At 37.1% G+C, this 22745-nt stretch overlaps 1 protein-coding gene across 8 annotated transcripts in view; it reads left to right on the top strand.

The window, feature by feature from the left end:
* The window catches only part of AGTPBP1 (ATP/GTP binding carboxypeptidase 1), a 61766-nt gene extending 39273 nt beyond the window's left edge, over positions 1–22493 (top strand). For 4 of the 8 annotated variants that reach the window (XM_069000842.1, XM_069000843.1, XM_069000844.1 and 1 more), the window contains 5 exons: positions 610–739; positions 1105–1236; positions 2875–3051; positions 8331–8491; positions 21775–22493. In XM_069000842.1, the coding sequence (XP_068856943.1) occupies positions 610–739; positions 1105–1236; positions 2875–3051; positions 8331–8491; positions 21775–21952 (778 nt within the window). In that variant the 3' untranslated portion in view covers positions 21953–22493. The other 4 variants (XR_011147630.1, XM_069000846.1, XM_069000845.1 and 1 more) reach the window with 4 other exon arrangements.
* Positions 22494–22745: the final 252 nt, after the last annotated feature.

The following is a 22745-nucleotide window of genomic DNA, read 5'->3' as shown; positions in this document are numbered from 1 at the left end:
GCAAACAGGGACAATTAAGAAAGCTGTCCTAGCAGACACAGTCTAAAGGCAAATGTATTGAAAATGACTACATGATCATGAAATCCTACAAGTTTAGAAGTTCTTGCTGATAGTTGACTGAATACAGAGATGATCTTTTTGTTTGCTGGGTTTTTTGTTTGGTTTTCTTTTTCGTTCTTGTTTTTCTCACAGCTCCTTCTCTCCTAAGAACTCCACATTTCAAGTATTATATTTCTAGTTTACATTAGTCTTTAAATTACCGAAGTCAAGACACTGAAACTGTAAAGATACCATATATTTGAAATTACTGATTTTGAACTAGCATTTGAATAGAATTGCAAGCCTTGAGTTTCAAAAGCAAATAAACGATATTACAGTTGACTTCATATAAGAGGCTACTTCTAATTTATTTTTAGATTTCTATAACATAGCTTAAAATGCCCCAAGCATTTCTATTATTTGGCATGTTAGAGAATTGAAGTTTGTTTCTTGCCAGACTCCTTCCAAAGAAGCGCTGGTGATGAGGAAAACTTGAGGTGGGGGGGAGGCTTATTTAAAAGTATGATAATACAGACTACATCATGCGTTTTTCCACCCCCCCCACAATAGCCACCGTTGCTCTTTAAGTGGAGAAGATTTAAACAGACAGTGGCAAAATCCAAATCCAGATCTGCATCCCACTATTTACCATGCTAAAGGGTTACTGCAATATCTGGCCGCTATAAAACGTTTGCCTTTGGTAAGTATGTGTGTGTAAGCAATTCTGAATATTTTTAACTTTGTCTATGTAGCTAGTCTATGAATTAAACATTCTAATATGGTCTTGTAAACCATGTCACACTTAAATTTGACTTGGAGAACTGGTCGTCTGCAAACCTGTAGATGTAAATCTGTTACATTGGCTAGGCTAGAAGGTTAAACCTTCCTTAGATGAATCATACACTTTTTGTCTTAAGGCATGAGTTAATTGTATAAGGAACTGTGCTGCCTAATTCTTTGGAACTTTCAACAGTACAAATAAAAAAAAAAATTGTCTTTCCATTACTTTCATAAAATGTTAATTTCATATACCTTGGGTTTATTTTGCCAAATGATTTATTGTAGGTCTACTGTGATTATCATGGTCATTCTCGTAAAAAGAATGTATTTATGTATGGCTGCAGCATCAAAGAGACAATGTGGCATACAAGTGTTAATGCTGCCGCTTGTGACATGATGGAAGACCCTGGTTACAGGGTAAGATTGACATTTGTATCTCTTTTATTTGGCATGGATTTGGAACACACTTTTCAAATAGTATCCTAATCCTCCCCTGTGCAAATAATGACTCTACAGCGTAAGCAGATTTATTTAAAATCATCTCTTTTTAGTTTGTGAGTGTACTTCAAAGTACACTTCATGAAGTGTACTTTGAGCTTTAAACATTATCCATAGAATGCTTTATTTTTTTTTTTGTTTCTTTGCACCAATATGTACTTTTTTGTATTTAATACTACTTTTTTAGAGAATAGATGGAAAATATGCTTCTGTGCATTTATAATTACCAGATGAAAAAGCAGGTCATTGAAGCATGTCAAACAATATTCTAGCAACAAGGAAAAAAAGAAACTTAATTCTTCTGAGAAATACTTACTTTTGTATATGGAAATATGTAAGATTCCTTTTTATTTATTACCTTATATAATGATATGTAGTTAATACATGTGCCCCTAATTAGGTATATGTAATCAACTTTCACAAACACATCCTCTGTATTGTATAAGCTTCGAAATTGTCAAAAATTTAGAGAATTACTTGTTTCTTAGAGTGTTACTTGTTTCTTCAGTGTGTCTCCCTCCACTGCTGCTCATGGGAACTGCAAACCTGTGTGACCTAAAGGTGTCCAGGCCGCAGTTTTTTTTTTAAAAATTCAAGAGTTAAGCTTCAAAAACATGTGAATGTGTGTTAAAACACTTGTTACGCATCCTTGAGTGTAATTGAGTACAGATGCTCTCAGATCTTTTTTCTTTAAGTCTCCCTCACAAAAAAAATTGATCACTTCTTGATTTTCTTGTGTAATTTCCTGGATGCTGAGCTGGATGCCAATCACGTTTGCTGCTGTAACACATTACACGGGGTTTTGTCAGTTTGCCCTGCGCTACTATAGTGCACAAAAGACAGTAGTCAATAAGGGCTGTTGGAAAAAGCCTTTTGGTTTCAAAAAGGTGGAATGAAATGTTTGGGCAATCTTACACTAATGGGTTAAGTACTACTGAAATAATGAATTTGAGGTGGTCGTGTTTTGTCTTAACTGACACAAATAAACACTGGAAAGAACAGTCCTTTAGCATTAGTCAATGACCTTTTCACTGAAGCTGTCATGTAAACAGTTGTACTGGACTTTGATTCACATTCTTGAAGTGAAATATGTACCTAGTGCTTTGCTGAATACAAATGAATTCTATGTGTTAGTAAAATACTGCTTTTGTTAGGTCTGTAAATGGGATTTCTGAAACAGTCTGCAATTGAATTAAATACTTACATGGAGTATGATACATTTAATTTGAGCAAACTTAGCTTGATGAGTTAGGAGGGATGGTGGTCAGCTGAAGAATTCTCTTGTATCCTGATTTTTACTCACATGACTAACAACTTCAGTGACTGAACCTGAAAAAAAGGATTTTAGTAAGTAGGAAAAGGCAGACCTGAAGACACTGTCACTTAAACACACTGAGTTTTGAAAACTCAACATGGAGAACTGTTTCTTTCTTGTTTTTTTTTAATTCAAACTGCAGTGAAATTTTCCAGTAAGTTTGTCATTACATGGTCCCTTTTCACTTCCTTCCATATTGGAAGTAAAAGAATCACTGTATTTTTCAAATTGCTGTCCTGCAGGCACTCCCTAAGATCCTGAGTCAGACTGCCCCTGCATTCTGCATGGGCAGCTGCAGCTTTGTAGTGGAAAAGTCCAAGGAATCTACAGCACGAGTTGTTGTCTGGAGAGAGATAGGAGTACAAAGGAGCTACACAATGGAAAGCACGTTATGTGGATGTGACCAGGGCAAATATAAAGTAAGAAGATACATCAGTTCAATATTTCTTGCTTTTAAATTTCTTCCCTTTGCATTGGTATCTTACTCTGTAACCCCGCTTGCTCAATTCTTGCTTGCTTGACGCTTCTGAAACCTTTTAAGGTCTGGTACACTAATGTTAGAATGATAATTTTCAACTTTATAGGTTGCATAGCAGTTATGCTTATGGGCTGTTTTAACAAGATTAATATCAATCATTGCTTGTAACACATGTGTATGGATGTAGTTAAAAAAACCCAGAACTGTTCTGTCCAACAGGTTATTAGAATTGGGTAGTAGTAAATGCCAATACTATAAAAAAAATTTCCTTTACGTATGGCAGTTTCAGACTTCAGCATGGCAGATCGTGGTTCTTCAACAGATATTTAGCAGTGTCCCTTACAGAATTTTCCCATACAGCTGGGGAAACAGGCTTACAAATAAAAACACTTTCATATTGGGTTACCAACACTACAAATTATGCATCATCTCTGAACTCACATAGTTGTGTGGCTTCTTGACTTAAAATTTGTTTTCATTTTCTCTCCTTGAAAAATGTTAACAGGCTGGATATCTGAAAACAAAAGGTTTGTTTGACACTATTGGTAGTGTCTCACTACTAGACAGCATTCATGGAAGAAGTGGGTTTCCTCTGCTTGAAAGTTGAGTTTAGGAATGCTAATCAAGAAAATGATCACAAGCCTCAAATAAGGTGCTTGACAGAAAGGATCAGAAGGCTGAGTGGGACAGAAACAAACAAAAAAAAAAAGAGACAAGATATATTAGTATATTAATGTGTGCTGCAACATCTGGGCTTATACCCCTAGACAGTAGGAAGACAGATATTTTGTCCAGAATTTCAGTAGGCCTGTAAGTATTACATTTTGTCAATTAACAACAGAAGCATTCCTGCTGTTGTCAGAATATTCCCCAGATGACATTAATTGTGGAGCTTTAAAAAAAATAACTCATCCAATTTGCTTATTTTGAAATTTCCAAAATACTCTTAAACATGAACCCTCATGGCTTTAGCAGTGTTGCTACAGGAAGTACTTAAGAAAAGTGAATTGAAGATGCTTTGTGGACAAACTTTCAAGATGCTTAAACCTCCAAAGCTCTTGTTCAGTAATGAAAGAAAAAAAATGGCTGAATTTTGTGGAAGACTCATTTACTCAAAAGGGAAGAGCATTCTTCTGTGTAATATAAACTAACTGATGAGACTAAATTGCTGTTCTGCCATTCATTTTATGGAGTAAAGCAATTTGTGAGGTCTTAGTCATCCTCTGAACTTACAGGAAGGTCCTTAATTTTTTCTTCACTATGATAATGCTCAGACTTACTAAGAAAATGTATCTAAAAAGCCAAGGTGACTGGTCTTAAGCAAAGACCAGCATTTGTCCAGTGAGATGATGAAAGAGATGAAAAGGCTTAAGCTCAGTGTTTTTTGGGGGGCTTTTGTTGTGTTGTTTGGTTTATTTTTGGGATTTATTTTGTGGAAGGAGTAGGGCCAGTAACTCTATCAATAAACTTGTGGTATAAATTAGATGACATATGTTATTTCTAAACAGAGAGAAGTTGAACTATAGAAATTCTCTTCTCTGCTACTTCCCATCCCAAAGGACGTGAGAGTTCAGATCTGAGGGATGGAACCATAAAGGTGTGAAACACTTTACTAGTCTTATTCTGGTTTGGCATCCTTGCTGAATTTTGTTCAAAGAATGAAGAGGATTACTTAACAATTTGGTTCCTTGTGGAAGGAATATTGAGTCTTTGCCAAAGCTGAACATCAGTTTTTTCTTTTTATTCTCATTCATTTTACTTGGGCAATGATGATGCTAGACTATTTCCAGTCAGGAAGCTGTTGAGCTGAAGTTAGAAATTCTTACCAGAATTTAGGATCTCTTGTGACAGAGTTATCTCTGGAAGCAATTATTTTTTAACTGGTCACATGGAGTCTTTGTAGTGTGTTGAGAATAAGTGCTGCAAATATTGCTTGGTCATCTGTGATTCAAGATATGGAAAAACAAACTTTGGATTCTCCAGGATCTACTATGGGGCATAATTAAGACACCAGCTAGAAGAACAATGTCTTCAATAATTCAAGCCATATGAAAATGGAAATGAATCCCTTTCCTGATTGGAGATGAATAAATTTGGAAGTATCGCTTGACTTTTAAGTTAATTGAAAAAATGTTGTTATCAGGCAATCTTACGATGCACATAAAGAGAAGACTTCAGGAAATAAAGACTCGGTCAACAAATTTCTCAGTAACCATGGTTCTTCAGTCTCTAGAATTTGAGTTCTCAAAAATTACTATGTCTTAGTAACCTCTGCTGAATAAGAAAACAGAAGATCTACATGATATTTTACTGTTCAGTTGACTTCTCCAAATCTTTATATGGCTGTTTTCCTTTTATTAAGTATATATTATAGGAATATTCTTCTCACTTGAGGTCACAGTCTGCTATGCCTTTGTTTTGTATCTTTGCTTTCAAGTAGCAAATTTAATCACTGAGATACTCTCTTGATATGAAGGTACCTTCATGACATGCTTAGTAAGGAAGACTTCAGCTCTCCCTCTAAAATTTTACTGAGAGTTGTATAAGATGTAGGGAAAAAGAAATTTAATTTAGTTTTAAAAGAAAAGAATCTATTTTGCGATGGCTTGAGCTTAAAAGCAATGCCTGTAGCATTTAAGGAACTTTAATAGGCCTCAGTTAAAGGTACTAGAACAACAGTGGAAGATCATTAGAAGATAAAGAAAAGGAGTGTAATCAAGGTATCACTGAAAATGAACTTCACCTTAGGTCCCTTAGTAAGGTCAGCTGATGATTTCCTGAACCAGAGTTTGGATCTTGTTTCATGGAAATGAAGAGGTTTGGCTGATGGAAAAATCAGTTAAGGAATTTGGTGCTTGGCATTTGTGTGATATTACATTCTCCCTTATGATTTAAAGAAATGGAAGAAGCAAATCAAGATTTGGCATGAGGCTCTTACCACAACTGTGTAGACCCTTCAGTATAGTAGGCTGAAAATTTACCCTTCAGATGTTTCCCAGTTATCCACTTCCAATCCAGTCCATTTAGGTTTCTCTTTAGTTACATCCTCTTTCTGCTGTGCTAAAAATAGCAGCCAGGGAACATGCGCATGCTTTATAACAATTGTCTTTGCACTTTTCCTTCATGCTATGCTCTTGTCCTTTTTCAACTTAGAGACACATATCTTATCTATAAGGAACCTGCCAACTAACGATAAATTCTTCAGCAACAAATGTAGATGATAACTGGAAAAGTTTCTGAACCATCAAGTTGTGCACATTAGTAATCTGTGTAACAGTGAGATTACTGTTACCTTTCTCCTTCCTCTTCTATATACTTGTTGCCTCTTGTCCTTAATGTTATTTTAATCTCTTTGGGGCAGGGACTGTGTCTTCCTGTGATTAGCATAGCGGAGCCCCAGCTATGATTGGGGTCTTCGAAAGTTAATGATGTGCAAACAATTACAAACAAAGCCAAAAAATTGGCCTCTGTGGATAAGGTACTGCACTGAGTGAGGAGAACTGATTTCTGTTCCCAGCGGGGTCAGTGACATGCTGTGAGACACTGTGCAAATCGCTTCAACCCTCTCTGCCTCCATTTCTCCATCAGTACAGTGAGGATAATTCTTCCTTTATTAATAAGTGCTTTGAAACCTACAGCACAAAAGCATTATAAAAGAGGTAAGTAGTATTACTATTAAGAATAATACTCAAATATTCAACTCTTGTTCACTGCTAACAGGTTTCAGTACCATTTGGCTGGAGGATGGCACTGTTCAGAATTGTGGATATAGCTTTATCTTTCTTGTTACTAAAAAGCACCTTGTTTATGAGTACTACCAAGGCAAAAAAAGACCTCAGAAGAAAATCAAACTTCTCCTGTATTAAGTATGTTCAAAACAGCACATGGAGAACGTGTGGGCTGTACCATTTCTGGAGCAACATACTTTCTTTTAAACCTTTCATTTTAAAATGCAGTGTCAATGTGGCAACACATGCAAAGCTTGTGTGGGTTTTTTCTAGCTTTTGGTAAAAAAATTCCTGCTTCATTCTTTTTTGCTTCATATATTTTTTCATACTTGATGACTCAACTTACCACAAATTCCTGGCTCTTCTGCTTCCTTGTTTGTTTTGTCAAAGCTTCTTTTTAGCTAATCAGTGCCTTAAGAGGTTTAGAACATCCAAGATAAAATCCTTTTAAATTCTCCAGAGATACAGAAATTGCAAAGGGGGAATTGAGTTCTGCCGCTGAATTTGCTAGTGTATATGCAATTAGTACTAGCCAATTACATAACTGTTGAGGCTCAGTCTGGATTACTCTCTTTTCATAAAACAGTTGAGGTCAGAGGTTATATCCCTATATACTGCACTTCTAGCTAAATTAAAAGTGTGGAATTACCTGATGGGAGAGTTTTATCAGATAGGTAAACTTGGAGAGCATTACATAAGTGTCGTGGTGCTTTCCAGTTTTCCTCAGCAATCTTTATTTCCCCTTATGAAAATAACAGATTTTGTGGGGCTTGGCGCCTAGCCAGCTAAAACCATGACAGTAAGTTCTACCTTTTAAATAGTCTTTGCAGAGGAAAATGCCCGGCTATGTAATTCAAGTTTGAAAAGAGCTCTGGCTTTTGAGAATTTGTTTATTGGTTTTAATTACTAAATGTCTGAATAAATGCTTTCAGAATTAACACATGTAGCCTCTAACTTACAGGTGGGGAAGAGACGTCTGTCTCATGGAGTAACTGCTGCCGTAGATAGTCTTACCTACATGTCAGAACATAGCAATGAACTTGATCACAGCTATGATATGAATTCTCTCCTTTTTTTTCATTCTGATTGTTGGAACTTACGTTGAGGAATCTTGTATTAGAAATTAATTTTTATAAATTTTTCTGAAGTTTTAGAAAATAATTTATACTTATGAATCTAGACATGATCTCTGTCTCTCTTCCTATGCCACTGGGAAAAGATCTGGTAATATTGGGGTGCTAGAAGTGTAGACTAGGAAGCTCCAAAAAATGTGGATGTGTCTGCTCAGCCTTGGAAGAATCATGTAGGTATTTCTGAGTCTTCTCTGATACTCTTGCTAAGTGTTTATTCTACAGTTTTTTGTTCTGTCTCTAAAGCAAGAGAAGGTATTAAGTAAAGTAAGAAAATGTTAACCTAAAGAGTTATTCTGCAGTATGTGTGGGTCCATCTGCATGTGCCTATTTTATATTTTTATATCTTATTTTCAAATTAGGGATTGCAGATAGGTACAAGAGAACTGGAGGAGATGGGAGCAAAGTTCTGTGTTGGCTTGCTGCGTTTAAAAAGAATGTCCTCACCTTTGGAATACAATCTGCCTTCTAGTCTGTTGGATATTGAAAATGAGCTGATTGAGTCAAGCTGTAAAGTGACAAGGTAGTACACTTCTATAATACCTACTGTCTCTTTTGGGAAAAAATTTGCAGTTTCTCAAGTGGTATAAAGATGTTTTCAAAAATATTCTTCCACTCATCAAAAATAATGCTGATGTATTGTGACCTGTTACTTTAACAATAATCTGAATATGTTGGAGACCTAGTGTGTTAATTCAGTTGCTTCAAACTTTGAAGGAAAACAATACAGACAGACTACATGTCACATTTGTTGCTGGGATAAACACTAGCAATTTTAATGTCATTGGGGAGTTATTACAGGCCATAAAATTCAGTAGTAGGTCTTAGATCTCAATTGTCTCTTTCAAAGTGGTTTTTTTTCCCCCTTTTTTTTTTTTTTTCTTGATGTGGTATTAAAATTGCATTTAATCAGACTTAAAGTATGTGAGTTAAAGCAACTAAAAACTGTAAGTATTTCTTCCAGACTCTTTTTTTCTTGTTTCTCCTGTGGTGGAGGTATATAACAACACTCGAAGAATTAAAAAAATGTGAAATAGTTTGGGTCACAGAAGAAATTCATATGCTCAGTAGCTAGGTTACTAAGTTGCCTGTTCTTAAAGGTGTAGATAAGCTTGCAAATGTATGCATACAGTGCATCTTTCCATTCATGTAATTCATCACCCAAGTATCCACATGTACATGGTAACTAAAGATGGACAGCACGTAAGGGATTCCAAATGTACAAGCATATTTTTCTGAAAATGTGGTTGACAGACTAATAAAGCTGAGTTCCAGACTTGAAAAAGGCACTACATTGGAAAGGAGTAAGGTTTACATGCTACAATATTTCTACTAATGCTGGCTGTAGCTCCAATTTAGCTAAAACAATAGAGTGGAAATTTGGGGAAAAAATGGAATTTGTTACTGCTTTTGGGCAGCTGAAACAAGGATGTACTTGATGCTAAGACTTTTGTTAGATATAAGATTAATGAGCAATTTGTCTGTAGACCACAAAAACCTAGCAGAGCTATGGGAGGGCATCTGTGACACCGTATGACATGGAAATGATGTTTTTTTCCTGCATTCAGACCCATCAGTGTTACCAGAATGTTGAGTATTGAGAGAAACTGGAGCTTGTTCATGCTTACCATTTACAGATAATAATGAAAAGTGAAGCATAAGCTAAAAGGTGATAAGAACAATAGGAGTAACAACAGGAGGGTGTCTTAGGGAAGTGGTTAGAAGTGTATGACTAGTAGCTGTGATGTGCTAGTATCTCTTGGCTCCAGTGATGGTTGGATCCCCCCAGTATCATTTGCTCTCTAGTAGAACATCAGGATGTTTGTAATGACTGAATTGTTACTGTCAGAACAAAGTTTCATGCTTGGTTAAAGGTGAATTAGGGATTCCTGGAAAAGATAGTGTCAGAACGTAGGTTTGGAGTAACCAAAGAAGAGCTTCCGTAAGTGTGTAAGTAGTAAAAGAAAGATTAGGGAAAATATGGCCCCACAGGTGAATGGGGCAGGAACCCTGGTGACACAGGACATGTAAAAGGCTGAGGTAGTGAGTGCCTTCTTCATCTTAGTGTTTATTATAAAGAACGGCTTTCAGGATGCTAAGGACCCACACTGGGGAAGGACTGGAGCAAGGTGGTTGTGAGCAATTAATCCATGAGGGTGGCATTGAAAAATGGCCCCAGATTTCCACGTAACTTTCTATTACTGTCTGCCTCAGGCATGGGAATCTCAATCTTATATTGTCTCTTGGGAGAAAGTTAGCATCCTAGTTCACAGGTAGTTAATGGCTGTGCTTTGGAAAAAAGTCATGTGCTGGATTTCTGTTTGTTAATGTTATTTATGATGGATTTTCCTTACAAGAGCCCCTGTTGAACTGAGGAATGTCATGTCATATACACAAGTTGCTCCCCTTAGTATCTGCTAGAAAGCTAAAGGCACATCAAAAACACTTCAGTATCAGAATGGGATAAAAAAGGGTGAGACGTTATGTTTGCTTTCTGTTTGACAGCAAACTTGAGTAATAATAGATGAGAAAAGGAACAAATGGGAACACATAGCTTGTTTTAATATTATGAAATAAACCAAATCCTGGTGTATGAAGAGACACACATAGTATGGACTTCCTTTACCAGCTAAAATACTTCATTAATAATTAGAAATTACTAATTTCTAGCTATCTCTAAAAAATTATTATGTATGAAAATTAATTGCATGTGAAGTACAACCTTGCTGGGGGCAGGGGGAAGCTGTGTCTGACTTGATTTATATTTAATTGCTGGGAGTGAAGGGCACAGGGACTGTTTTAGCCTGGATTTTCAGAAAGCACTGGTAAAAGACTTAATCCTACATAAACATAGTGTTGTTGGCTACATAGGAGCACAGGTAAAATATAACATCAGCCTCATAATAAGCTTACTATTATTGAGACTCTATGTGGAAACACCTATAATCCTGTTGAGTGAAAAAAGTAACTAGTACTCTGCTTCTTAAAAAAAAACCCAGCAGGTTCAGTTCCATCCCAAAAGACTAGGTCATGAAAATCACAAAAATAATTTTACTGCAGGTTAATATTTTAAACTGGAGAGAGGTGATTAAATAACTTCAGTCAGTGTATTAAAATTAATTTATATCTAGAAAAAATTTTTACAAAATGGTTTCCCCTAATGTGACCTTTGGGTGTTACACAGCTACAGATGGTGAAAGGTGATAACCAAGTGCTTCTGCACTAAAGAAATTAGAAGAGTGGGAAAAAAATCAGATTCTGTGCATGTAAGAGTTCATATTTTTAATCAATATGTAACATTGACATAAGTAATATTGAAATTTATTGGATGAATCTGTTAACATCTGCTTAGGTTTTTCTAAGTCCTGATGGCTTTATTTCTTAAAGTCATTGAATGTAAATCCAAGAACACTAAAACAGAAAAATATGTAGCATGAAGTGAGAAAATAGGTCTCAATATTCACCTAGCAAATATTTTCACCGTATAACTGTGTGAGAATCTGTGATGGAAAAACTGAACATGTGAATTCCAACAGTTTAGTTTAAAATAGGGCATTAAGACTGAAATGTGCTGTGTATTTGTACCTGGGTTTCTGAGCAATCTGATGTCACTGCCCACAGCAGGGAGGTTGGAACTAGATGATTATTAAGGTCCCTTCCAACCCAAGCCATTCTAGGATAAACAAGAAACTACAATTTTGTTCACAGAACCTCCACTGTTAGCAATAGAAGTGCCATATAATATTTAAGTTTGCGCATTATCTTCTTTTATTCTTTGCCAAAGAGATCAATTCTGCCATATGTGGATTTAAGAGGTGGTCCCATTCTTTTGTTGCCAGAGGCTCAGAAGCAGAGTTTTTCTGTATGCCTTAGGCCATCAGACTTTTTGCATCAATTACTTGGAAGAATTTGTCTAGAGCAGAGCAATTCTATTCTGCTCCCTAGCAAATATGCCCATGTGACAGTTGGTCCAGATATCCTTGGAGTCCGAATTTCCTATCTGTGGTAGCAGTCGTTGCATGTCACAGCAGAAAGTTCAAAAACCTATACTGTTTATTGATGATGATGCTCAGGGAGGAAGTCTGATGTTTCTTGTTTTTAGGGTCTGGCTTCTATTCAGAACTTAGATACATACTGTAAAATAGGTGTTAGTTAAAGGTCAGCTTTTTTACTGGATAATGGAGGTACCATATTCCTCTATTCTGGATATTATTAAAAATAAATTTTAACAACAGTCTGTTTAAATAAACTTTGTGAAAATCCACTTTGTACTGTCTCAGGAAGTAATGGGCAAGACCATAGTGGACGTTATTTGGTGAGATCATTCCTCCTCCAAAAAAAACCCAACGAGAAACCCCAAACCAACAAAAGCATAGGATGAGGAATATTCAGTTTTTAACAACTGAAGGAACGCATAGTTCAGCATGGACTTTCTACTGTCTTTCATAGTTTGTGGGGATTTTTTGGGTTGGGTTGAGTTTGGGAAGGGAGGGGGTTTGGTTTGTGGATTTTGTTGAGGGTTTTTTTTGGTGAGGGAGTAAAGTCAGATTCTATTTAAGTACTATTTTTATTAAATCACTGAATGAGTTTTCAAGGCTATTTTCCTTGTACAGAAAAGAAAAAAAAGGCTGGATACTGCCTCAAAATGTTGCAGTTCATTCAGATTCCATAATCATTATTTTGCTTATATTCTTGGGAGATGCTTGGGAGAGCACTCTAGAACATTTTGCTAGAAGGCTATAACTAATTTATGTAGATATGATGAGTATCAGTTCCTAGTGACACTTCTAGTAAGACTCAGCAAACTCTTTTCACACTTGCCAGTTTGATGATAATTAGATTTGGAGAAACACGTGGCTGGTATTTCCAGATACCGTTACAACTGAAGTATACAGGAGTTGGGCTGCATTGCTGTGTGAAGTGAGACTTCACTGCTGTTTGAAGGAAAAAGTCTCTTGGTAGGATTTGGTTTCTTTCTTATCCTCCCTGCCCCGCTCTTCCTTACCCCTTGTAAGGATCTGGCTAGTTTTCTGTGCAGCAGAAGTACCTCTCTATTTCTAGGTGCTATGAAAAACAGATACTCATTTACGCCTCTTGAAACTTACATGTGAAATCTGTGAAAGATGTTGTTCATTTGTCATTTTATTCAATCCTTGTATCCAAAATGCTGACGTTAGTGTTTCTATATGGTTCTAGACAAGATACTAAAAAAATCTTGTCAACCAAGGTATCAATTTATTATTCATTTGAGTGGTGGAAATATACAGAGAGCCTCTGTCAAGTTTATAAAGCTGATTTCTGCTCCTCTTCGGAGACAGTCATGGGTAAGAATATAGTCATAGTTTCTTGTTTTATAGGCCCAAACTTCAATTGTCACTGTCCTATTACATTGAAAGAACTGCTTATAGTTTCTTTTATACTCACATGCTTTGCTGCTTTTTACTTGCCATTTAGAGACAAATGAGAGCTACTTGCAGGTAAAGCAGGTAAAAAGTTCATCAATAGGAAGTATAAAACAGAATAGTTTTTACACAGCTGTAGCATTCCTGTAGGGTTAGGGTAGAGCAATTACTAAGATTGTGGTAATTTCCTTGATTTTTGGATGTTACTGGTATTGCTTTTTACCAATGCACAGTTTTAATGCTTTAGAGACTAAGCAGTCAAGTTTAAACACAGAAGCACTGATTTTATTTTTTGCAAATGATTTTGAGGGTTTCTCAAATTCTTTTTGGTTTTCCAGGTTGTAATTAAAATGACCAAGTACATGTTAATATTTTAGAATATACTGCCAGTATTTCATTACACATAGGCTTAAATTTCCATGAGTTCATTTTGAACCATGTCTGAAACAAGAAAAATAAAGCAATAAGTAGATTTATTTCCCTCTGGCAGTGCACTCTAACATTTTATGTGATGAATTAAGCACTTAATTTTTCCTTAATTATTTCCAACCCATTTGACAGTGTTTTCACCCCAGTTCCAAATGGAAAAGATTAGACTAAATGTAATATTGATCTTGTATTGAGAATTATAGTTGTTGTGCTGACAGGTGTGATAAGGGTCTATATGCAATGAATCAAAAACATATTACCGCAGTCATAATTGTTATGACTTACTAGACTTTGCTCAAAAACTTGACCACTTTTGGGAAATTCTTGTTCATTTCAGTGATTCTTTTGAGGCTCACTGGTGTGTTCTAGAACATGGTGTGGTTGTGTTTGTTAATTTGATATAATTATATCAGAAAAGCAGACTGAGCTTTGGGACCCAGCATGTCTAGAAAATGGTATAAAAAGTAGACAGCCAAAAGGGGCTGGGCTGTGGGAAGGGAAAAACCTGATGAAAATCCACTTCTTGCACTTAATCTTACACTTGAGAAAAAATACCGGACTGATGAGGCAAGGAGTGAGGGGTACATGCAGTGGGAGTGTGTATAAAGTCTTGCAAGGGATTTCCGTCTAGGCTGTCAGATGGAAACTGGGTTTGTCCTATATTACTTTCCTCCCTCTTAATAACTCTTTAAACTTTGCCCAGACATTTGTATACTCCTAATCTTCTGCACCTTGGGATAAAGGCTTTTTCCTTATTTCTCTCCTTCAGGGTTGGAGCTTTTCTTGGCCTTTCTTCCAGTACTTTAGGACTACAGCTTTGTTAAAAGGAAGGCATCTTATACTGCAGCTGTTGTCCAGTCTGTCCTGTTCTGAATGTTGGAAGAAAAAGCTACTAAAAAATCAGATTCAGAATTCCACTGGTGGGCCTGGTAGCAGCGCCTATGCACCAGGCCCCTCCTCTGGCCTAAGTGAAAGTGATTGCTTTTAATTCTGTGTAGACTGTAGCATCAGAGTACTGTTTGTCTTCTCTGGGGCAAAATAAGGAAACTAGTAATCAAGGAAAAAAACCCTGAACGAACTGAAAAAAACAAGCATGATGAACAGCTTATATATTCTTCATACCATTCTTTAAGTTTTCTTCTACTCCAGGTGATATGATCCAAATACTACCACAGGCTACAGTTAATGGTTGACAAATCCCAACTGATTTGATTCAGTTTTGAATTTCATAAAAAGTATTTCAGGGTGAGAACACATAGAAAAGTGTTGATGTTACTTGTGATTAAGCTGTGGAGTAAAGTTTTGTAACCCTAAAAGTGCAGATTTTTGAAAATAATAATTAAAGGAGATTTGGATGTTCAGCTTCTTATGGCTTAGGAAAGAGTTGGATACTTTCTCCCCTTTAGCCTTGGAAATTCCCTTGAGAAAATATCCTCATTACTTAAAAAAATCACATGGGTTAAGAGCAGCTGAACCAGACAGCACATGTAGTTGCACGTGTGATGTTGCCTCCTACAGCAGGATTGCTAATCCCTAGAACAGAATATAGACACTAAAGAGAAATTAGGAGGGAAACTATGGAGAAACAATTCCTTTATGATACTTCATAACTCTCTCATTTAAGACTTTTCTTCTTCCCATAACAATGCAGTTTTAAAAGAAATCATTCTTCAGAATGATTCTTCATAATTCTCTCTCCTTCCTTTCCCAACTCCCCAGGTAGCTGCAACCCTCCATACTTTGACAGGGAGTATTTCTTCATTTTTTGTTCCAAAGTTTTAAAATTTATACACATCCCTTGTAGTCTCAAGAAACTGCTGATCTCCATGGGGTTGAAATTGGTAAGGGTTATGTCTGCCTGGTGGATTAATTTTTCTGTAATTGAGTCTTGTGAATAATGAAAACTCCAAGTATGTCTTTTATGGGATGATTAAAATACTGCTTTGAAAAAAATATACCATGTTAGTGAAAAGGTTTATTAAATTTTAATATGTTTGGAGCATTAATGGAAATGAAAGTAAGGTATAGTAAGGTATTATTGTTCTAAAAAATAGTAAGTGTCATAGCATGGCTTGGATGGGAGGGACATTAAAGATCATCTAGTTCCAACCCCCCCTGGCATGGACAGGGATGCAACCCCCTAGATGAGATTGCTCAGAGCTCCATCCAACCTGGCCTTGAACACTTCCAGGGATAGGGCATCCACAAGTTCTTTGGTCAATCTGATCCAGTGCCTCACCACCCTCACAGAAAAGAATTTCTTCCTAACTGCTAATCTAAATCTCTTCCCTTTTAGTTTAATAACATTTCTTCTTGTTATATCCCTTTCTGACTCTGTAAGAAGTCATCCTTCCTCTCTCTTACAAGTCCTGTTTAGGTACTGGAAAACCATAGTGAGGTCTTTCTGGAGCCTTTCATTCTTCAGGCTGAAGAACTCTAGCTCTCTCAGCCTGTCTTCGTAGGAGAGATGCTCCAGCCCTCTGAGCTTCTCAGTGGCTTTGGTCCATGTCCTTCCTGTGCTGGGGACTGCTGAGGTGGTCTCACCAGAGCAGAGCAGAGGGGCAGAATCCCTTCCCTCACCCTGCTGCCCACACTGCTTTGGATGCAGCTCAGGACACGGTTGGCTTTTTGGGGTGCAAGCTCACACTATTGACTCATGTCCAGCTTTTCATCAGCAGGGCTGCTCAGTGACTTCTTCTCCCAGTCTGTGCTTATGTCTGAGATTGCCCTGATCCAGTTACAGAACCTTGCACTTGGACTTGGTAGACTTCATGAGGTTCTCTTGGGCCCAGTTCTTAAGCTTGTCCCTTTGGATGGTATCCCATCCTTCTCTTGTGTCAATTGCACTGCTCAGATTTGTGTCGTCTGCAGACTTGCTGAAGGAGCACTTGACCTCACTGTCTGTGTCACTGAGTAAGGTCTTAAAGGGCACTGGTCCCAAGACAGAGCCCTGAGGGACCCCACTTGTCACCAAGCTCCATGTGGACATAGAGCCTTTGACCAAAAGTCTCTGGCTGCATCCGTCCAAGCAATTCCTTGTCCATCAAACAGTCCACTCATGAAATCCACATCTTTCCAATTTGGAGGTAAGCATGTCATGTGGGACCATGTAGAAGACCTTACAGAAGACTAGGCTGATGACGTAGGTTGATCTTCCCATGTTCACTGTTGTAGTCATTGCATCATAAAAGGCCATCAGATGGGTAAGGCATGATTTGCTCTTAGTCTGCAACTGTGGAGAGGAGAACACTGTCTGTGCTCCTGATCCCTTTAACATCTTTCCGAGGGACATGAAATCCATTTTGATATTTCACAGTCTCATTGTTGCAGCCTCATTCAATGTGAAAGTGTAGGAGTGGTTGATAGTCCTCTGGTTTTACCAGTTTCAGTAGGCTCTTTGTAACATGATGAATGTGGCCCTGATAGGCAGCAAATCTTGCTAGAGAGGTTGGATGGTAAAAGGCTGCTTCCATGTGTCTCAGTGAGGATTCTCCAATAATTACCATGCTTCATGCCCTTTTGGTGACACTCATTCTCCTATGAATGGCTGATTGTACCAGTTTTGTAGCATTGTCCTTTTCTTGGTTTTGGCTACTTACTGTGGAGATTTTCCAGCCTCATAGTGTCATATTTGTTATGTAGGGGCACATTGCTAGGGAAAACCTCTTCCTTTTGCTCCAAGCAGAGATGAGATTCCAGTCTCCCTTGCCTTGCAAATCATCCAAACCTGTCTAAGGGTTGGATGCTAACTTCCCTTCTGCTTCCAAGGTCTTAAAGCAGCACTGTCTGCCTGCCTGTGTCAGTGCAATAATACCACACCATCAGTCTCCTGCTTGGATTCCCAGATAGTATGCTGCCTGATGAACTGCTCACACAACATGGCAGCCTGCACAAAAGGCAGGTTATCTATCTGGGCACGCTTGCACCCATGGCACCTCTGACTTCAGGGCCCAGGGGGACTTTCAGATTCTGGAGTTTCCTGCAGCTGAGGGCCCAGGTAGTTCTTCTAGTCTTCAGCAAGTCTGTTTGGGTCTAGATGTATAACTGAGGTGGCTGTGGTCTCTCTTGGTTTTAGCCTGGCAGCTGCGATGTGTAGCTGCCATTTTTATTATAGAAGAAGACTGCTTCCTCTTCCTCCCCAAGTAGAGTTAGTGGCCTCTTCTGCGTGCCCTTCCTGGGGAACTGCTCACCATGTCCTGACCGGGGCACCACATCCCAGTCATTTGCGCTCTGTGGGGCCATTTATATCTGCTGGCAACACTCACACCATGTCAGACTCACTCATGAGAGCTGATGGTTCCTGGCTGGTGTCTCAGTTCTTACTCATGTTTCCCCTGACTGGAGGAATAATAATTCCCCTGACTGCCCAGCTTTGTCTAGTGCTCAGGCCCCAGAACTTACGGTGGCTGCTGCTGCTGTTGCTGCTATCACCACTATGTGTGCCTGGCTGACCTTAATAATTAAAGTATGTTTTAGTTAATAATTAAAATCCATTGATGAAAACAGTTATATTAATTCTAATTTCAGTTTATTCAATGGCAGGTGATGGAGAAAATACTCTTTTAAATGAAAGAGAGATTCTTAAAGTTATTCATAAACTTGAGGACCATAGTATCATATCAGGTTTATTAATCAGGCATTTAGGAATTCATCTTTTTACCCATAAAATATTGTTTAGGTAGGATATACAGAACTTCAGAATTTCATATAGTATTCTCTTTTAACAGCCATGACTTCAAAGAAAATATACAGATTGTGGCATCCCTTACATTACAATACTGTAGGTGTGGGATAAACAAGCTCTGCTAATCTGAAAAAAATAATAGTTTCCTTTTGAAAGGAAAAGCAGGAGGTGTAGAAGTAGAGGAAGAAGGATTATTGAACAAGCTAATTAGAAAGACCCCAAGGGAAAAGTTAGGAAATTAAAACCCATAGAATCAGCATGACAGCAGCTAAAAATATATCATCACAAGATACGCTGAGGGTGGGGAGCAGCAGGGAGGCAAATAAAAAATTTGATTAAACAGTAAGACATTTTTTCAGGTATTTGATTTCTTTATTTCTTGTGATCCAGCCTCAGTAAAACAGGGGAGTAATAATTACACTTTGCAGATTCATGCTAACCTTTAGAATGGAGATTGCTGAAAAATTAAATATTCAAGGCTAACATTTGCTACATCAAAAGACAACATGTCATGGGAAAGCAAATATATGAGTGGTATGTGACACAGGTTGGATACAATTTTGTGAGGAATGAAAAGAAAGGGAAAGTGGAAAAAATAACCTTAATAAATATTATAGTAATGTTTATTTTGAGTAATAAACAACTGAGAAGTTATGGTGTGTTGTTGTGGATGGTAGTAGAAAGCTAGGACTATTATGAAGCAGATTTCAGAGCAAGTTTTTATTTTAAAGGTTTATGTAGCTTTCTAAGTTAAGATCGGTTTTAATCTTTGATCTCTTGAATAGAGAAAGTAACATAATATTGATTTTTGTTTTATTAAATGTGAAAAGCATCCCACAGTTCTGGATGTATATGTGCCAGAGTAAAGGTCTAAAATGTGTTAAGAGGTTGACTTCTTATGACTGTTCATAGTGCCTGAATTTCTAGAAGTTAGCAGCATGCCTATATGTTTGCACATACATGAGTAGGTAGAATAAATGTATACAAGTATAAAAAAAAGTATATAGAATAAATATACTTGTGTGTTTTTCAAGACAATATAACATAGGCTATATTCTGTGAAGTGACAAGACACTTCGAAGAGGTGAACTGTGTGGTTTCCTTGTGTGTCCAGTTCTGTGGTTTTTTTCCGTAAGGTAGGCTTTGTTGGTTGCTTTCTCTTAACAGGATCAACTTTATTAGTTTAAAATCCAAATAATGACATTTACTAAACAAAGTGGATAGAATTTTTTGAGAGCTTTACTATTCCATATTATACTTCACTAAGATGAATTTTTGTAAGTGATTACTGTAATGTATTAAACATCCCCTTGTCATTGGTTGAATAGTTCTCCTTGACATAGCTCATTGTAGTTTTATGTTTCAGTGTTCAGAATTATTACTTAATATTGGGTCAACATTCAGATTTAATGGCTCCATTTCCTGTGAATTGTATAGTCTGTTCTCCAACTGAAGTGTGGATTCCCTGCATACGAAAACTAATGAATCAGTACCTGTGTTAAGTGATTAGAAGCACAAATTGAAAAAATCTGTGGACTTGTCAGAATGTGATACATCTGGTGAAGTCCCTTTCATTCATTTCTTTAAATAAATGAAACATTTAAACTTTTTATTTCCCCACCTTCCTTTTTCCTTAGAGGAAGTGTTGGTAGGTGGCGACTTCCTAGGGCAGAAAGCATCACAGGATGAAAGCACAAAAAATTTGTATTCCTTTGGTGGTTCCCCCACAGATGCTTCATGCAAAGCATGTATCCTTATCGTATGTTGGGTTCCCCATATGTGAAATGAAAGAGACTTCTTAGCAAAGGTCCTGGTTATTTTCTTCACTCTTTGTCTCTCCTAAATTGAAACAATTTCATTTTAAACACCCAGTTCATTAACCAACAGTGGGTTATTGCCCTAGTTACAGCTTAAATAACCTGTAAAGTATTTTGTTTTGTGGAGCTTTCTGTTTTGCATAGCTAATTGAGTACAGGCTTGTTTAGTGAACCATGATACAGATTGTTTTGAATGTAAATATTTTTTCCTCCTAAGCTAGGGAACAGTTTTTCTCCCCAGTATTTGAATTAACTGTCAACAGTACAAGATGTTACAGTGTGGAATGTCATTGATGCTACAGGTAGAGGAAGAATACTGTGAAATTTATTTATATTGAGTGGAGATTGCATTTCAGATTTCAAGTGGTGCAGCTGAGCTCCTAAACGGTCTTTAGAAAGAAGCAGTGATTAGTCCTTTTAATTACAAAGCCATAGCCAAGCTAAGTTTTTGTATACCTTAAGAGAAAATTCATTAAAATTAGTATGCAAATATTTCTACATGTTCTGTATGATGTTTCTCAGTAAGAACATTCTCACTGTTTTGTGTGAGTTCTGTACCATTTGATTATTAGGTAAAATGCATTACAAAACCTTCTTAGGGCTTAATATGAATGTAAAAATACTTATGAATTATTTAGGAGTACTTAGTGCTTTTAAGCAGATAGCTTTTTATGTCCCAAGTGAGTAAAACTGGGTCGAGAAAACACTTTTCTGCCTCCCTCCTCACTCCTTCCTCTGTCCTAGGGAGGTGAGAGGATCAGAAAGTTGTATTTTAACCTTTTTCCAGTTAACACTAAAGGTGTTAATCCTCCTATTCTGGGGGGCCATTAGTTAAGGACATAGACTATTCTGTGGGCAGAGCATCAGTTCCCTAAATTCATTGCCTCAGACTTGCAATGCTTGACAAATTTTAAGTTTTACCTGCATGCAAATGTGTGAGAATCTGATAGGAGTTAAGTGATTCGTGTGGGAACTTAATTGTAGGTGTAACCATGACTCCCTTGTTCTGTCATCTCTGATACGTATCAAGTAATTGCTTACAGTGCTTTTCAGTTAAGTGTGTGTTTCAGTAAAACACAGAGGTCTGTTTATACCCTACAGCAATGGCTGTGTCCTCTTCTAGTTGGGTTCTTCTTCAGCATCTCCTGATACTGCTGTATTTGCATGAAGTTCTTTTACGGGCCTTTAGTGTAGTGGATTTGTCATGGCACATCTGGGTAATGAGTTGTGTATGACTGACTAATTAGTTCAAGGCATTACAAACTTGGGTTTGTCTCTCAGTTGTTTTACATGCAACTAAAAAGCCAGTCCCATTTCAGGTAACCTGCCCCTTTTCTGAGGTAATTTTTGGATAACTGTATGTCAGGAGAGGGACAGGGCACATGGTCTGAACGTGTTACTTTTCCAAAATATTACCAAAATATTACCAAGCAGTACTTTTAACATGATTCATGGAAATTCTTGTTTGTTATAGCCCCACTACATATGTTTTGGATGAAGATGAGCCTCGCTTCCTTGAAGAAGTTGATTACAGCGCAGAGAGTAATGATGAGCAAGACGTTGAATTAGCTGATAATGCGGGTGATTATGAGGCGACTAATCAAGATGATGGACTTTCAGACTCAGATTCAACTAGGTTACTTCTTTCTTGAACCAGCTTTGCCACCAGTAATAGAAAATAAAGTATCCTGGATTTCCAGTCATATACTTCCTTGATGTTTTCTTAAAAGGGGATAAGCTCCAGTTAACACAAATAACTGGGGCCTGCATAGCTCAAGGATAGTAAATTTTTCTGATAAACTTGCATTTGTTTTATTTAAGGAGTTCTGTGTATTCTTTAAGCTCTAAATAGATGAATTTATTTACCAGTTCATTTTCTACTAAGTAGTACTGCATGGCATTTTGTGTCCTTAAACCCTATCTTCAGAAAAATGGATTATAATTTGTAGTGTGTCACAGTACAGAAACTAATTTTTTGTGGTACAGTTCTTTGAGTTGCTTCCTGAAAATACATATGTACAGATTTTCTAAATTAATTTGTGTATGTCTGCGTATATGCGCGTGTGTATACTGAGGTGAAGGTTATTTTTCGACATTATTTCAAAGATACTTGATTGTGTTTGAAGCAATGTAGTGCCTGCTCTGAAACCATTCAATAATTACTAAATTAAAAATGAGAACATGATGTATGAATTTTTGCACTTGTTTCTTGCTTCTGATGATTATGCGGTTTTGCCACAGTGTCAAGTGAAAATTCTTACTAATGTCTATTCAGAGTTCAGGAATTTTGCACAGTGACCAATGCAGCCTGTGCTTAGAAGAACTAGACTCTTGTATAAAACTCACCCATAAAATAGGCATGATTTAATTTGAAGAAGTTTTCTTGTTAAGTGTACATGTCTACAAGAAGAGATCAGGTATGTACACTGTATGTATATTCAGCTA

Source organism: Aphelocoma coerulescens, assembly GCF_041296385.1.
Source record: "Aphelocoma coerulescens isolate FSJ_1873_10779 chromosome Z unlocalized genomic scaffold, UR_Acoe_1.0 ChrZ, whole genome shotgun sequence".
In the NCBI taxonomy this organism is placed as follows: domain Eukaryota; kingdom Metazoa; phylum Chordata; class Aves; order Passeriformes; family Corvidae; genus Aphelocoma; species Aphelocoma coerulescens.
The sequence above is the reverse complement of the archived record's forward strand: the minus strand, read 5'-3'. Positions and strand labels throughout refer to the sequence as shown.